Source organism: Lupinus angustifolius, chromosome LG06, assembly GCF_001865875.1.
Source record: "Lupinus angustifolius cultivar Tanjil chromosome LG06, LupAngTanjil_v1.0, whole genome shotgun sequence".
In the NCBI taxonomy this organism is placed as follows: Eukaryota; Viridiplantae; Streptophyta; class Magnoliopsida; order Fabales; family Fabaceae; genus Lupinus; species Lupinus angustifolius.
In genome coordinates this window covers 5,987,850-6,006,406 of record NC_032014.1, presented here as the reverse complement: position 1 = coordinate 6,006,406, position 18,557 = coordinate 5,987,850, and the positions used below count along the sequence as shown (strand labels likewise).

General features: G+C 31.4%; 2 protein-coding genes across 3 annotated transcripts; one reads left to right on the top strand and one right to left on the bottom strand.

Moving 5' to 3' along the window:
* Positions 1,152-2,905, bottom strand: LOC109349299 (anthocyanidin 3-O-glucosyltransferase 7-like). The gene has a single exon (XM_019590051.1). The coding sequence runs from the start codon at positions 2,751-2,753 to the stop codon at positions 1,395-1,397; it is 1,359 nt and encodes a 452-aa protein (XP_019445596.1). The 5' UTR covers positions 2,754-2,905; the 3' UTR covers positions 1,152-1,394.
* On the top strand, positions 8,277-10,388 carry LOC109349298 (gamma-glutamyl peptidase 5-like). 2 transcript variants are annotated; one of them, XM_019590049.1, is made up of 4 exons: positions 8,277-8,711; positions 9,434-9,589; positions 9,664-9,831; positions 9,997-10,388. In XM_019590049.1, the coding sequence occupies exons 1-4, from the start codon at positions 8,394-8,396 to the stop codon at positions 10,159-10,161; spliced, it is 807 nt and encodes a 268-aa protein (XP_019445594.1). In that variant the 5' UTR covers positions 8,277-8,393; the 3' UTR covers positions 10,162-10,388. The 2 variants fall into 2 exon arrangements, with proteins under 2 accessions (XP_019445594.1, XP_019445595.1); XM_019590050.1 differs by lacking the exon at positions 9,434-9,589.

Below are 18,557 nucleotides of genomic sequence, written 5' to 3'. Positions count from 1 at the left end.
CCTATCCTCATCCTCATCCTCATCCTATCGTCATCCTATCCTCATCCTCATCTTATCGTCATCCTCACCCTCATCCTTATCCTATCCTCTTCCTCAACCTCATCCACATCCTATCCTCATCCTCATCCTCATTCTCGTCCTCATCCTCATCCTCTTCNTCCTCCTCCTCATCCTAGATCATCTCATCCTCCTCCTCATCCTATGTTAATCCTCCTCGTCCTCCTCATCCTATCCTCATCCTCATGCTTCACCTTATCCTATCTTCATCCTCATCCTCATCCTCTTCCACATTCTCATCCTCATCCTATCCTCATCCTCATCCTCATCCTCTTTCACATTCTCATCCTCATCTTATCCTCATCCTCATCCTCGTCCTCATCCTCAACCTCATCCTCATCCTCATCCTATCCTCAACCTCGTCCACATCCTCATCCTTATCCTCTACCTCGTCCTTATCCTATCCTCATCCTTATCCTCATCCTCATACTCTTCTCTTGCTCATCCACATCCTATCCACATCCTCATTCTGGTCCTCATCCAATCCTCATCCTCATCCCCATCTTATCCTCATCCTCATCCTCATCCTCTTGCTCATCCTCACCCTCATCCTCATCCCCATCGTCGTCCTCATCCTATCCTCATCCTCATCCTCTTCCACATTCGCATCCTCATCCTCATCATATCCTATCCTATCCTCATCCTCATCCTATCCTCAACCTCGTCCACATCCTCATCCTATCCTATCCTCATCCTCGTCCTTATCCTATCGTCATACTATCCTCATCCTCATCTTATCGTTATCCTCACCCTCATCCTCATCCTATCGTCTTCCTCAACCTCATCCACATCCTATCCTCATCCTCATCCTCATTCTCGTCCTCATCCTCATCCTCTTCCTTAAACTGTTGTATATTTCTTACCTTGACTTTTCCAAGGTATGGAAATGGTGCATCTATATTTAATACATCTGGTAATGTCATCTTAGTGGGATGTTCTGCACTTGCTCTTGAAATTCATTATAAATTTTAACCAGTATATGCATTGGGTATGCTACTAATAGAAAATATTGATTAAAGTAGTGGCAGTAATTTACCCATGTACTTACACAGGGGGGTGAGGTTTAAATGAGTTTTCACCTTGTACTGATCCACTTACTTATTGTAAGGTGGGTCAAGTTTTCTTTCACCAATTCCCTAATCTGGATGAGTATCCAATATGCAAGACTAACATAAACAACTTAACATTTATAATGCTTAATTGCAACTTGATGATGATATAACTATTATTTTTTTCAGCAAACCACTCCCACACTCTATTAATAAGAAAATACCGGCAATGGCACTCAAATTATTTCTAGGCTATAGATAGTAGTATAGTACTAACTTGCCCCATCCTTAAGATTCAGAAATTATTTCCACCAAAGTCTTGAAATCCTGTGCTGATTTCCCTTCTGGCCTTGCTGCATCTTGCACGGTCTTCTTCATGTTAAGTGCATTCTCTCTAATCTTCTTCCCTTCTTCCTGCACAAGGATCAGATTTAAACTTTGAAGCAATCCATTTTTGCTTAACACCCTGCCTTCTATTATCACACCATTCTCCCAAACATTCTGTATCACTCTTGCACTTATCCCTTGATCTCCAAAGAATGGCCGGCAAATCATAGGCACCCCATTGCAAATACTCTCAGTCACAGAGTTAGACCCACAGTGAGTCACAAAAACTCCTACAGAATCATGTGCTAAAACTTGACTTTGAGGAACCCAAGGCACTACTTTCCCAAGCATGCCTGTCCTCTGAAGAAACCCACTTGGCAAGAGACCCTTTAGGTTGTCCTTGAGAGACCAAAGAAATGGAAATCCACTCTCTTCCAATGCCTCAGCCACTGCCACAATCTCATGTGGAGGTGGTGTCGCCACAGTTCCAAAGGAAACATATGCCACTGTTTTGGCATTGTGCCTGTTCAACCATGAGAAGCACCCATTTTTATCTGTGTCAGATGGTAGCAAAAGAGGGAAAGGAAGTGGAACAACATAAAGCAAAGACTGCAGAATGGATCTCAAGTGCTGAACATACAAGGGTGGGTCCAATTCCTCAAAGAAATTGATAACTACAGCCTTAGCTTGAGGTAGCACTGTCCCCAGCGAAGCCATTGTCTTTGAAAATGGTGTCTCGTGCTCACCTCCTTTAGCTACAACCTGTGGCAAATCTTCAACACAAAGCTTCGGCAAACCCGTAAGGAAATCCAAGTTTCTGTTTCCAGCATTGTTTGCATACTGCTCTCTTATCAAATTAGTGTAAAAATGACAAGAGAGTGAGCATGACATGGGAAGCCAAAGTGGAATCCAAGGAACATTTAAGGCCTTAGCCACAATGAGAGAATCTGTTACAAAAGCATCAGCAATAATGCAAGTGACTCTTTGTTTTGTCTCTGCCACTGCCAATTCTATACCCTTTTGCAAATTCTCAGGACCAGTGCTTAGGAAAAGATTCAACTTTTCTATTGGATTGCTACTCATTACATGACCTTCTGGGACACCATCACTTATATTGTAGGCCTTAATGTTTTTGGGGATGTAGGGTTTTGGGAAAAGGATTGCATTAGATTTGTCAGTGCCAATGAAGGAGAATGAACAGTTTGGTGCAGCATGAGCTAATTTGAGGACAAGGTTTAAGAGAGGCATTAGGTGGCTGCCAAAGGGGAAAGCAAAGACTGCAACATGTTTGCTTTGTTGTGAGTTTGACATGATTGTCATGCTGATACTTAAGAGTACAGAAGAACAAAAATATGAAAGCAGTGGAAAGATAATTGTGGATTGTATTGAACTTTGTGGTGTTGGGAGTGGGGGATCTTATACACATGATCTTGCTATGGAGTTACTCTACAATTAGTACAAAAAATGTATGGAAGTTAAGGAACATGGGGCAGTTAATGTAAAATTGTGACAAAGGGTAGTGCCAACGACCTTCTTACATAATCACATGCACACATTGGTTACTCACCCCTCAATTCAAATGGGTAAAAGGAAAGATTAGGACAATTTTACTTTATACTGTGTTTGCCAAAATTAGCATGCAAAGAAAAAGGTGGTTGCAACCTTTTGCAATCAGCCCCCCGTGGTTTCTTATGCAAATATAAAAAATTAATTAAGGGTATAGAAGTAATCATCATTTCAATTTGGGAAAATATAATAACAACATAAAACCAATCGATAATATAACTATACCAACAAATTCAGAGTGATTATGTAACTTTTGAAACAAGAATTATACCTACAACTGAGTCTCATTAATATATCGTGAGAAATCTTAACATGTAGATTTTGTGTGCATAAACTGAAGTGTACTTTAAATTTAAATACTCATATTAAGATTCTTGTGACTCATTCTATTTGTTTACCCTTCTTATATCTTATCATTATTGGATGTCTCTGATGTTATTTTTCAAATAATATTTTTCACGGGGATAATTATGCTCAACCTGAGTTTTTTAATAACTTTTCCATGTATATATTCTTACAAATAAAAAAATATCAATTCTCTAAATATTATTTGAATGTCTAAATAAAAATTAAAATATTGATTTTATAATTACTTATATGTTAAAAATAGATTTATAAACATTATGGAAAATAAAATTAGTATTCAGATTTTTTAGAAATAATAAAATGTTACCAAAATACATAAAATGGAGTAGATTGATTAATAATAATCTAATACTTTCTGTGATGAAGGTTGTATTGTATGATAAACTATTACATTTTGGAGAGTATATTACCACAAAAGTAATAAAAAAAATGTAAGCTTTTAAATGAACAATTTATGGCAGTTAGTGACTATGTGGCAAGAAGCAAACCACATTTCTCACCTAATCAATGTAGACATTGGATACTCATCCATGCAAAGCTGAAAGGTAGATACGTAGTTTGTTACGTTGCCACTTTACACCACTCAACTCAACAAATTCTTCATGTTTTTTTTTTCCATGGGTATCTCACACCAGAGGTAATCCTGTTCGAGCCAGGAACATCCACAGGTACGTGAGGCTAACTCTCCCAACGAGCATTTTTTCCATCCACAAGACTCGAACCCGGATTCTTACTTAAGGAGATTTAAGCATGTACCACTTGAACCAACGTCCGTTGGTAAATGTACCCTTCATGTCGAGGTTCATTATGCTCTACCTAACTTTCCTACTCATTATTCATTTGTTGCTCAATTCCTATTCATCCTTAATTCCTATTTTTACCAACATACGTGGTTTACTACCAACTTTTAAACTCTAAAGTAATGGGGACCCATAACCTCCCTTATTTTTACAACTTCATTTGTATATATTTTTATTTATATGGTCCTCCCTTCAATGATTTTTGAATCTATCCCTACCAATAGTAATTAATTAAACATTATATACTCCTTGCAGTTTGCAATATGCTGCATCTAGAAGGTATTTTGGGCTTTATGAAGTTCGCTTACGACACATTTGGGAGAAGATGCATGTATTGTTTTAAGTGTATAAAATATAACTGCCAATTCCTATTTCTTTTCTTTCTGACCTTTGGTACCACTGTCGTTCTTTCTCAAATAATTTCTTCCTTTATCATAAAAAATGAAATAAATTAAATGTTACTCAGACAAACAGCTTTGAAGTATTTTTACTTGGCCTATTTTGTGATAGCTTATGAGTCTTAAACTTACTTTTGGGCACAGTTTAGCTTATGAATCTTGAGCACTCTCCTTGGTGCTCACAACAGGTTAATGTGAGGCTATATTGTGTGGCCAGAAACATAATCAGGTTAGTTGAGTTAACAATAGGAAACCCTTGTGCTTTCACTTAGTCTTTGTTCTATTAACTATTATTTCATGGTTAATAGATTCTTTAAGCTCTATTTGCGAATAAAATTTTAGAGGAGAATTAGAAATGGAAGAATTGAAAGTTATAAAATATACTATTTAGATGACTCAGAAATCTTCCATTTTCATTCATTCCATTCTAAAACTCAATTTGTAAATAGATCTTTAAGGATGGAGAATCTTCATATGTGAAGATTGTGCTGTATTATATGATTATATCTCAAACAAATGATAGTTGAACAGGGGAAGTGGAGTGTGTGGACATTTTTCACATGATTGATTAATAATTACCATCAGTTTGAGTTCATTATTCAATAGAGGCATAATTGATGCTTCTATTTTCTTCACTTAATAGTTTTCTTTTTTCTTGATTCCAATTACAGATGTCAAATACGGACATGTCGGAATCTATAAGTATAAGAACTTTCCTACCATGATATTGTTATTCATTAATTATGATCTATGAGTATAAAAATAAATCTTCTTTCGCCATACATTACAAACTTCTTCTCAGGCATTATTGTTAATTAATGTTAATAACTTTGAACAATTTTACCTTAAATTCCGCTTATAAGAACTTCTTTATTGAAAAATAGCAATTTAATTCTTATTCAGGTCCCATAAAATAATAATGACATTTTGTTTTTTCCTATTATGACATCTATTATTCTTATTATTATTTAGGATTTACAATCTACTTATTTTTATATTTTGTAATTATAAGTGATTTCTCTTTCCTTTTTTCTATATTTGGGACTCGTATTTTCTATTACGAATAAGCATAAGAATGTTCTTGTACAATAAATCAATGTGTATTCTTAAGAAATAATAATTTCTATGTTGATAAATGAGTGAAGAATACTCTTATTTCAACAAGAATTCTATAAGAATGTATGGATGAAGATACACTAATAGAGTAATATGTAACTTGAGTTAACAAACAACTATCTAAATAAAATACACTTTGTCCTTATTATATATTATAATACATGTTTTAAAAAAAATTGTTGAAGACAACAACTATAACATTTAATCGTTTAATTGAACATTTAATTGATTAATTGGGTAAGTATTAAGTGATTAAGAATGTGGTTAATCGATTAACTAGTTAGAAAATGACACATTTTAACATTTAATACATGTTGAAATTATTTTACAACATGTGTTTATTAGTTAGTTAGTAAGTTAAGTTTGTTATTTATTCGTATACTATAAATAAGGTTTTTACATGTCTTGATCAACAATGAGAAATCGTCATAATATTCATTTTACGTTTTCGCAATATTTTCGTAATATGGTATTAAAGCCTTCAATTCTGAAGGCTTTAATTTGGTTACCGCAACGCATTCTCTAAAATTATTATCTTTCTCTTCCAAGTCTTTCCAAGTCTGTTTAAAAAATCATCCTCAACCTGAAGCAGAGAAGAAGATGGAGGAGTATAAGTCTCAGATTGGAGAAAGAAGTTAATGAGACAAAAGCAAAGTTGGCGTCCAAAATGTATGCATTTCAAGAGGCAAACAAAAAGTTTGAAGTTGCAAAATAGAAGGCAAATGAGGAAAGGGGACCTCCAGATCAGATGTCTCAACAGTTAGAAGAGGATTTTACACATCATTTGCCAAATAATCCTCCTCAATACAGAGAAGTCTTTGCTGGATATGCAGGCTATTAAGGGAGAATCCAAATAAGACTAGGAGGATTGCAGATTAAACAAGTAAAGACAAAGGGAAGATCAATCAAGAATAATCAAAGTTCTTCAACAACTTGCAACAATGACACTGCTTATTCACTAGAAATCTTGAGACTGGTGATAGTTATGACCCCACACTGGACATAGATTATCTCAATCCACAAGTTCAAAAGGAATTATCTGAGTGGATAAACTGGCTCAAAACTGAAGTTGGATTTGATGGGCATTTACTATTCTAAGACTCGGAAACAGTGTGACATATATTAAAATTTTAAATAATAAAAATCATACATAGTTCTGTACAATATATAAAAACAAAATATGTTTTCTACCACTACGCATTAATTTCCAATTTTTTATTTTGCTCTTAACAATTTTTGATTTCTAAAAAAATCATATAATCAAAGTAATTATCATTAACAAAATAATCAGCTATCTCACTTTAAATTGCATATTACCATAAATATAAAAAAAATATAACATAAATACATATTCAATATAAAAAAACATTTTAATTCTCTATAAAAAAAATATAAAAATATGAAAACATTAATATGAAAATCACCAAAATTAAATACAATTATTCAAATAAATTATACGCTTCATATAAATTAATGTCAAAGTTGTTAAACATTTATTGCTCAATACAAGTCAATAAGGAGTCATTCATCCATACATATCTCATTCAACCATGCAATCTATTTTTCGTAATCTTCATAGCTAAACTCATTGTAAACAAAATAAAATATAATAGAACAAAACATAATAGAAATAATAAAATTATAAATTATAAAGATTTAAAGAGTGAATAGAAACATAATAGAAACAATGAAGCAAATAAAGAATAAAAGAAACGAAACATCGTTTGAAAGAAATAAATAGAAACACCGAAATAAAAATAGTGTTAAATATATATCCAATCAATGAAATAAAAATTTAATGAAACAAACAAATAACAAAGGAAAATAACTTTATTCAAATGCAACAAATAGAAACAATAAAATTGAAACAATGTTAAGATAATAGAAAAATTGAAATACAAAATAAAAACAATGAAATAAAAAATGCTTATATAAACAATCAATTAGCTAAGAAATAATGGAGATGCAAGTACCACAATATAATACATAAAATATAATATGTAGTGACACTTTTATCCTTTTATTTTATAAATAAAAAACATAACACTTGCAAAAATAGGTTCATCAGGAGTAATGATCCTCCCCATTAATGAAGATGCAAGTACCACAATATAATACATAAAATATAATATGTAATGACATTTTTATCCTTTTATTTACTATGAAATTATTATTTTGCCATTTAAAATATGAAGAAAAATAATCACTTACCTTTCTATTAATAGAGAAAATCTTTTACTCTCGAGTTAATAATTCAGGTCACATTCATATGCCACTTTTCATAATCTTCACAAATTGTTTCGTTATGTTAGGTAAGACAAGATAAATTTATTGTTGGTGTAAAAAAAGTTCTCAATTAGTATATAATTCACAATTCATTTATATTTAAAAGTATTAGATATGAAAAATGAATTTATTGTATTGCATATATCTTTTTCACTTTTACAAAAGATATTATGACAATCTAAACACAAGGTCGTTTACTCAATTTGATGAAATTGGGCTGTGGACGACGTTGTAATAATAAAATAATAAAACGTGACCCTTTTCCTAACCCTCTCAAACCTTATAAAAACACCTACGCTACCATTTCCTCAAACTCATATTAAACATCTGTACCCAAAAAAAACTCATATTATACATACATATGAAGAGCTAAAAGAATAAATAAAAAGAAAACAGAAATAAAAACCTTTGTGGTTCAAAGGGGCAACATGAGCAACATACGTGGGAAAAGGTTTGCAGTGTTGTTGTGTGCAGAGGATTCAGAATATGTGAAGAAAAAGTATGGAGGATATTCAGGGGTATTCATGAAAATGCTAGCAGAGGAAGGAGAGATATGGGAAGTGTATAAAGTGGCTAGTGGAGAATTTCCTCAAGATGATGATTTGAGTCTTTATGATGGTTTTGTGATCAGTGGTAGTTGCAGTGATGCACATGGAAATGATAAATGGATCCATGACCTTATCACTTTGCTTAACAAATTGCAATCCATGAACAAAAAAACTCTTGGCATTTGTTTTGGTCACCAGGTAAGTAATAAACCAATATTTAATTATATATTAACAATTTTTAATTGTATTTTCTTGTCTTTTCTTTCCCCTTCCTCTATGTGCCTTCTTTTGATGGGTCATGGACGTGTTCCTATTGCTTTCAATTTCATACATGTGATTTTTTTTATTAAAAATTTTATGTAAGAGAGAAAAGCATTAGGAGAGCAATGAGTGAAAGCAATGTTGTTGGTTATCCTTCATTGGAAGAAAGTGGATAGAAATTTTGACCTCAAATTCATGCGGAAGGGAGGATCAGATTTTGTAGTATATTGCACTAAAAATCTGAGGTATATGTTGCCCACTCTTAAAAAATTAATACTTTGGTAATTTTAACAACCTAAACTACCAAGAAGGCAAGTCCAATTTTTGAAAATTTAAACCTTTTTTTACCACCTTTGGCTACATCTTAATCTCTTAAAAATCTTGCATGTGGACCACTATTTTGTGATTTTCACATGCATAATATATTATACATGTGATACATGGCATGCGATGATTATTTAGTGCTTTCTTATACATATATTTTTATCAAGCTTGCTTTATGGTTATGGGTTTTGTCTAATCAAATAATGTCGGCCATTTAAAACTAACTTTTAATCTAATTTATTATTACGTTTCCCTCGTGCACTCTTGCCATTTTTTATGTACCAAAACATTGTAAGGTCTACACTTATGAATTATTAATGAACATGTTTGATTAGATACTTGGGCGTGCATTGGGAGGGAAGGTGAGTCGCTCTCCCACTGGTTGGGACATTGGTGTTAGGACCATAACCTTTTCACCATCTTGGTCATTGGCTTTGTCTTCTCTACAACTTCCATCACACCTTTCTATCATCGAATGCCACAGGGATGAGGTATGTGCATTTCCTAAACAATAGTACTTATATATATTTAGCTGAATAATATCTCATTGTGTAAATTGATTTAGATTCGAGAGCTTCCGCCCAAGGCAGAGGTTCTTGGTTGGTCAGATAAGACTGGAATTGAAATGTTCAAATATGGAGATCACATGATGGGAATCCAAGGTCACCCTGAGTACTCTACAGACATTCTTTTTCAAATCATTGATCGTCTTACTCAACGAGATTTCATCATGGTATAGTTGCATCTTACTCTAAGTATTTTACTCAATGTTAATAATAATATGTCAATTATTCGATTATTTATATTTTACTTTATAGTTTATAATATGACGAGAGGATGTATAAATTTCATATTTTGAATTAATTAGTTTAATTACTTTGAGTTTTTTGAATCTCAGGAAGCTGTTGCTGTGGAAGCAAGGGAGAAAGCTGCACTGTGGGATCCAGATATGGAAGCATGGAAGAGACTCTGTATCAACTTTCTCAAAGGTTATTCTGATATAAATGGAATGGGAAATGAGAAGTTTTGTAAAGAAGTACATGATATATTGAAGTTGAACTAGTTACTAGTGTTATGGAAGATGGTTTATAGAAGTATATAATATAGGGCAATTATGTCAATTTTAAATGATATGGGCATTACTGCATGGCTTTGCACTAAGTAGCAGGCAAGTTAGCTATGTTAAGTTCGGAAGTGGGAACCATTACTTATGATGGGTGCAGCTATGTAATGTACCTGAATTATCAATGTTCAAATTACAGCAATAAAATTATCAGTTTACTCTGGTTTGAATTGGAACTCTTTAAGAATTGTAGAAGGACGTTATGAAATATAGAAAAATGTTTTTTTTTCCTCCATAAAATTGAATTCTTGTCAAAAGTTGTTGCACCAGTGTTCTTTGGCAGGCCATAGTTGAAGAACCAGTGTGAAGTCTTTTTATTTATTTGGCAGGCCATAATTAAAATACCAATGCACAGTTACAATACAATTATTACATTTCAACACCAAGGAACCTATTTTCAGGATATTATAGATAAAACTCAAGGTTTAAATTTGGATCAAAGGAAGATTTAAACATGTTAATATGTTTTTGTCCAGTTTCATATCCCATTTGTATTGTTTTGTTTTTATTGAAAAGGTTAAAGGTTAGGTTGTTTTGTGTAGTCTCCTAAGTATTGTATCTCTTGATAAAAAGTTTACTTATAAAATAAAACTACCTGTCAACTATACAATTAAATGTTAAACAAAGTGACACGACCAGCCTCCCTACAAGAGTGAGATAAAGAGATATGGGTAGACAAGGGTCAAGGTCAGGAAAGCCGCACTAATAACTTATGATATATTTGATTTTTCAAATATTAGACTTTTGGTCTTCCATTAATTTTCCATAGTTGTGAAATATAAAAAAGTTTAATATCAATTATTCTATTAAGATGGTGGGGAGTCATCACCTCCAAAAAAAGTTAATTATTTAATTTAAATGGTGAAAAAATAACTTTATCGCAAAATATATTATTTTAATAATTTTATAGGAGTGTAATATTTATACACTGATAATGTAAAAATTTATACACAGTCAATTGTCATTCATTTGTATTTTTTGTCAGTAATATCATTTATTTATATTATTTTTATTTAAAAGTCAATAATATTTAAAAATTATAATAGTTTATGTAATAATGATGTAAAAAACTCTTTCATTGTAATTGCATAAATCTTTTTTTTTTCTTAAAGTATAAGCTTGAATGAAAAAAATGACTAGTTCAAATTTATATAATATCACTAATTTAATTAGTGTTCAAGCAAATTGCTAAGGTATCAACTGAGCGTTGGTTCAAGTAATATATGTTTGATTCTCTTTAAGTAATGTCTTAGGTTCGAGTATTGTGAATGAGAAAATGTTCGCTGGGAGAGTCAGCTCATGTACATGTGGATGGTCTCGGCTCGGACAGGATTGTCTCCTGTACGATGATACATGTGGGAAACAAAAAAAATTGTTGAAAATAGTTTTAGACATGGAGTTTTTTTTTGGGGTATGCGCAAGTTTAGTGCAAAGCAAAAACATCCTCATCTTTCACTATTTAGACCAGTCTATAATAATCTCAAAATTGAAATATCATTACCACGCAAATTATGACATTTTTATGCACATTATGGCAACGAACATTATAATTAAAAAACTGGACAATTTATGAATTATGTTGGCCTTATTGATTGGTCTAAAAACACTATATTCACCAGCATTTTTTGCGTGCCGTATACATAGGCTAAGTGGGGCATGTGCCCCACAAAGTCTCGAATTTTTTTTATATGTCATATATCTTATCTGTCCCAACTCACGATTTGCAAAAGTCACTTAAAAGTAATCAAGAAGTCTTCAACTTTCCCAAAACTTTTTATAGTTCATCTTAATCTACTCAGAGTCTCAGACCATAATTTAAGATGTGAAGCACGTAGTAATAGCCTAATTGATAATGTAAATGAACATGTACTCATTATAATATCATTAGTATATAAAACTTGAAGGAGCTTTCCCTGCTGCTCAATATAAAATCATATAGAAGGTGGAAGATTGAATGATTGTGTTTGATTATTTATATTGAGATACATTTATAATAACATTAAAAATGAGTAAATCAACCAGATTATTTTAAAAAAATCGAAATCTGTATAGAACAATTAAAAAGTCGTATTGAATATCTCTGTTTTGAAATTTTATTGTAGTATCATACTATCATGATAGGATTTTTGTTGATACTTTAATTTTGTAAGGGAGAACAAAAAATATGTTATAGTTTTAATGTTCTTTGATAACACATTAGCAGCTGAGCTCTTTTTCCTTTTTATTTAAAAAATCTTACAACTTTCAAGAACTAACTTCAATTATTTTATATATAACAGGGAATCTTGTCTCGATGTAGATAACACAAATTGAATGCGTGGACCTTATCTTTGATGCCCTATGTTTTAAAAAAAGCATTCTCTCGGTCCCTTAGAAAGTGTAATTATTTTTGGACAGGCTTCTTTATATTTTTGGAACGGACTTGCGTGTCATGTAGCAGATACGTGTATCATAGAGCATCGAAACAATCATTAATTTTGATAGCTTTTCTAGCACGAAGTTTTCTTCTTTACATAGTAGAAACATGTTTAATTATTATTTTAGATTCTACTTATATCTTGTTGTCTCCACTTTAACTTAATTTTGGAGGCCTAAAATCTAAAAACCTTATATTTACCCTCTTTATTGAATCATAATTCTCATCAACACCAAAGAGGAAAGTTATTGTTTTTGCTTTTACTCTTAAAGATAAAAATATAAACTTATTATATTTAAAACATAAAAATATCTTATTACGGTTAAGATGTCTTTTCTTATACATTTTTTTAGGTGAAGTTTTGTGGTTGTTCTACCATGAAGTTTATTTTAGGCTCTTGTGCTATTAAAACATCAGTCATAAATCTAAGTCCACCCATTTGTTTTGAGAAGCAAATGTATTTTTATTAATTAAGGATTACAAGAAGTAGAAGTACCCCAAAACATACAAAAGTTACATGACTTTGGGTGTTATTAATGCTAACAATATGCATACATGGAGTGGGATTTAGATTCCAATCCTAGAAAGAATAACTAAAGCCTTTTATCCCACCCTTTAACCATAACCATGCATTTACTTGTATATAAATCTAAGTTCATTCATGACCTCTATCTCATAAACTAAATCCAGAAACTAGGAACTTTGGATTGGATCGTTGGAATAAACACATTTTCAATTCTTAAAGTATCGGATGAGGTTTTTTTAGATATTAACTGTACCAATGAATGTATCTACGATAATGATAATATTCAGAAAATGATGAAAACGAGATAAAAGTGAAAGAGAGTAAGAAACCATTTGGACCCTAATGGGAGAAAGTAGAAAGGCACGTTGTCACGTAGAACGAATAAGAAAAAGGTTAAGTGTTGGAAGACAATAGCTTGAAAGAAAATATGTTGAGTGTTTCTATTAAAATGCTACTAAAATAAGACCAAGACTATATGCAAGAAAAAATTGATGTAAAAAGAGAGAGAAGAAAGTAGAGTCCACAAATAACAATTATTAAAGGCAAAAGAAAACAACCACTTCCAGATCACTACGCATTAAAGGGAAAAAAACATAAGCTGTTGACCTTGTTTTAGGTCTTGTTGCCCTTATTGGATCCATCATACATGTACATATAATGGAATTCCGTAAGACTATTCAATTTGGTGAGTGCTTTTACACTAAAACCGCACTCACTGCTAAGTAAAATGCACGGAAATTGTTAAGCATTGTGATCTCACTGTATAGGCCAATAAGAGATGCACAAGAAAATTATGACAAGGAAAAGGACAAAGAGATCAAATAATAGTCATAGTCGTGGAAGAATTTTTTTGTTAAAGTTATGCAGTTAGTTTCATGCTTAGATAATGCATCTTTGCTATCAATAATTGAGATTCAAGAAGCAGTGCTTTTCTTCAAATATGGATTCCACAATTTTCCACTGTATCGATTAAATGAACCTATAGAAAGTAAGTTACCTATATCATTCGAACATTTTTGTCTTTACAAAAATTATGGACCTGGAAAGCAGCCACTTTTATTTTCCTTGTTATTTTTTAGTACATTGACTTTTCCATTTGGGAGGTACAAAGTTTAATTTTTTGACAGAGAGTGATACATAAGAGTATATCCGCCATCCATGTATTCTTATAAAAATAAGAATATTTTTTATTTATTTACTACTAAGATTCTTATTTCTTAAAAATATTTCATGTATAAGAATATTTTTATAAAAAAATGTGGATCTCAAACTTAGAAAAAAGAAGTATGAAATTATTAGTTATTATAAAATATAAAAAACATGTGTAGATTATAGTATCCAGATAAGAATAAAAATAATATTTAATATTGTGAAGAAAAACTATATATTGCTCTTAATATAATGATTTATAATATATTTTTGAGAGTTTGAATCTAGAAAACGGTAGACTCGCTGGTCAAATAATTTAAGCAACTAAACTGATCTTCGACGATATGATTATATCAATAAAGTTGTTATTAACTAAACGTAGGTTTCAAATTTGTCCTTGATCATTGTGATTTACTAAATTTCTTTTTCTACTCAATTAACTAATTATTTCCTTCCTAAAAGTATTTTTACAAAAAAGAATAATTAATCCCCACACAACCAGGGGCGTATCTTCCCTGCAGGTGGGGGCAGTTCCCTCCCTCAAATATTTAAAAAATTATTATGGAGATATTATTTTTGGTATATTTCAAAATATAAGAATGTAATATTTATATATTGTTAATGTAAAAATGTATACACTTTCATTACATCATCTACCATTTATTTATATTACCTTTTTAAAGAGTTAATGAAGATTAAATATGAATAGTTAGTGGTAAAGTATAAAATTCATATATTGTCACTACATACATTTTCTCTCGATGAATACTACTACATGACTTATTAGACAAGAAAAAATTCAATATTCTCTTCAAAACTCTTACCCTCTATGAAACTTCACCCTCTTTAGTATCACATTATACATTCTTCTTATCTTTGATATCACTTCAGTAACTCTCCAACTCAAACCCATTTATTCTTCACCTTAAAAATATTATATTTGCTCTTTATAAATCAATTTTCTTAAATTGCTTTTTCCATAGACACATTACCATATGCCTACGAAGTATGACATAATTACATATGATTTGTTTGTTTCTTGCATCAAGTTTTATTCATGTGCGATGTTATTTTTTGTTAGTGAACTATTTTTTGATTAATTAATTTTAGTGGGGTTCCTCAATTCTGTATGTAAGTTATTCTAAATTTTGTTATCTATCTTTATATATTTTTCTCTTTATAATTTTATTTTTAATTTTTTATCAATCTCTAGCATACATTATTTTGATTCTCTATTTGAGAAGATAGAAAAACTAACTCTATGCTCAAATTTTGATTCTTAGTTTTAAATACATATAATGTTTATAATAGAAAATAAACTTATTTAAGCTTAAGAATATTTGGAATTTCTTCATGGATTTGTTATGTTAAATTTTGTATCATATTTCTTAAGAATTTAAACATGAGAAAATAATTCATTTTTGCATTTAAAATTTATATATTCTAAGGATTTCATTTCGTGTAAATCCCCTTTAAAATTATGTTCAATATCCTGCACACAACTTAGAAAGTAGTCTTATGAAAAGGACTATTACTAAAAATATAAATAGCCTTATAAAAAGACAAGAAAAGATATTTTTATTACAAATAAATCTTAATTCTTTTGCTATCATAAAATAATGCTCCATGCGCTTTCACAACTAAGATATAACATGTCAATGGAAGTTTCAATATACTTACGATTTGTCAAAAGCTCCCCTCGTTAGTAATAAAAAGACATGTGAGTAGCATTAGCGAGATGTAATAATCTAAATAAGTTATGTTTAACCTAAAAAAGTTCTCATGTATCTTATTAGTGCTTTTAAGCTTATAATAAAATAACATAAACTTAAGTTATTTCATATACTTTAATTTTTAATTTAAGTTAACAAAAGCATTCTTCAACATAGTTTTCGCAATACATAAGAGATTAAGATTAGGCTATTTCACCCTTAAAAAATATTAGTTTATTTCATATATTAAATAATTGAATTTCCCTTTCTAATGCAGCTCGTAGAAATAAATAAATGTATTTACAAATTTCAATGTAATATTATTAAATAAAATTAATTTAAGTTTTCCCAATTTTTGTTTTTTTAACTTAACTGAGTTTCTTGTTTTCTTGGACATTTTTTCCAATGCATAAGTATATTAAGATTAGAGGAGGTCATGGCAAAGGTGATTTCGAGTTGAAGTCTTGAAGATATGTCATGGCAAAAGTGATCTCGAGTTAAAGTTGACTTTGAATTATTTGAGTTAAGCAAAACTAGGTTGAGAACATGTCTGGATATTTGTTGAACTAGTGTGAGAACTAGTATTCTACCATCTTGCATTCCGACTCTATCTGTGTTTACAGAGGGCAGAAGATACTTTGAAAGAAAATAGTTTTTTTTGTTTCTCATAGGTAGTCTTACCTTGGATGCAATACTGTCCAATCCGATTACTTGACAGTGCCAGATTTTCTGGAACTGTGTTAACTCGTACCGGTTATTTGATAGTGGACTAGTCCGAAACACTATCCAATGGCTGCAAGCCCACATTTCAACTGCCATTGCCGTTCTCACCCAAGCATTTCGCCATAGCTCTTCCATTTCCCATTGCATGTTATTCTCATTTGTTTCATATTGCAGCAAACACCATATTCTCAATTTGTTATCTTGCTTTCATTCATCTAAGCCTTATTCAAGATAATTTCAATGGAATTAATTTCTTTTCTCCATGACAATTTGTCACTGCCCACGACATTGATTCCACATCCTTATTGAAGGAGCTAAAGGTATGGTGTCAAGTCAACATGGTATAAAGTACTATCTTCTACTGCATTTCCACTAGCTAGATGTTATTTCTATAGCCTTCTTTCTAGTTACTGATATTTTCAAAACTAGAGTATAAAATTTCAGCTACCAAAACTTTATAAGCCACTAATCAATTATGAAAAGAGATAGGACATTTTAATATCTGATACATTTCCAAGTTCTCGTCTACCTTGAAATTGTCGCAACTCAGTATTGGATTATGATCAAAAATTATTTTTTAGGCTACGAAACCTCGAAGATATGCATAGCTTTTTATCCTCTAATCTAACATGATTATTTTCTTTTGGAGACAGAGAACAAATAGCAAAGTTAGAGGAGAAGCTGTGAATATTGAAACTTTAAAGAAATATGAAGATGATATAACACACATCAAGACGGTAAGACAGAAGAAAAGCTTTTCGGCTCGTGTTCCTTAAAAGCTGAACCTTCAAAAGAAAAAGGATAATTGAGCCACAAAATGGAACTGTTGAGGTTACTGGTAAAAGTTCATGATGGTGGATGCACAATGTATTCCATCTATATGTCGCAAGAAGTCAGGAACCAACGTTGGGTTAATCTGTTTGGAGATCGTACAATTGAATCTAATATCTGTATTTCTTGGTTCTAGGCTATGCAAGGGTAAAAGGTTCTGAAATCATAATGTGGCGGAAGTTCTGAAAGTGAAAGGTTGAGAGGGAGCTGTTGTAGAAGATGAGTTTTGGATCATAATACAATGATGGAGGAAGGGTTTGAGCGATCACACCTATTAGACTCTAAGCAGAGAAAGATGTGAAAAAGAAGAATGTGAGAAAGAGGAGAAATATAATAGACTTTTTGATATTTTGTATAATAAAAAGATTAGAAAAAATAAATTTAAAGTATTTTCTTCTCTTACTCTTTTATTTGGTTAGATGAAAAAAATGATAAGAGAGTGATGATGTTATGATTTAAATTACCAAAATATCTCAAAAATAAAGAAAATAGACAGAAAAATGTTGTTTTATTATTAATTAAAAATAAATGTTATATTTTTAGTTAACATTTCCAACAGATATAGTTTGTTACATGGTTTGAGAACCCATTTGGGACAACAGATCCTTATCTGTTAATTGATAAACTTTATGTGTACCCACCTACTTTTTTCCTCTCTCCCTTCTCAACTAAATGGGAGAAATATTTCATTTCTCTTCAACTTCTCTCTCCCTCTATCCCCTCTTTTCTATCTCTACCCTTCCAAACAAAGGCTAAAAGAAAAGTAGTTTAAGCATACTTTACTGTTGAGACCACCCTTCCATTTTCATATTAAAAACTTGTTTGTCCTTTTGTTAGACCTACGTTTTTAGCTAAACATTGTCGTTGCAAATAGCTGTGTTTGGAATAAAGCTCAAACCAAATGTGGTGTCTAAGGAATGTTAACCAACCTCAGGCATCTAGATTCGTGAAAGAAAACCAACATAATCAAGGCACCAGC

Bases quoted from the DNA above. Each gene is read 5' to 3' on its own strand.
- LOC109349299 (XM_019590051.1), bottom strand. From the start codon at position 2,753: ATGACAATCATGTCAAACTCACAACAAAGCAAACATGTTGCAGTCTTT.
- LOC109349298 (XM_019590049.1), top strand. From the start codon at position 8,394: ATGAGCAACATACGTGGGAAAAGGTTTGCAGTGTTGTTGTGTGCAGAG. The intron at 8,712-9,433 runs GTAAGTAATAAA...ATGTTTGATTAG, and splicing joins GCATTTGTTTTGGTCACCAG to ATACTTGGGCGTGCATTGGG. The intron at 9,590-9,663 runs GTATGTGCATTT...AAATTGATTTAG, and splicing joins TCGAATGCCACAGGGATGAG to ATTCGAGAGCTTCCGCCCAA.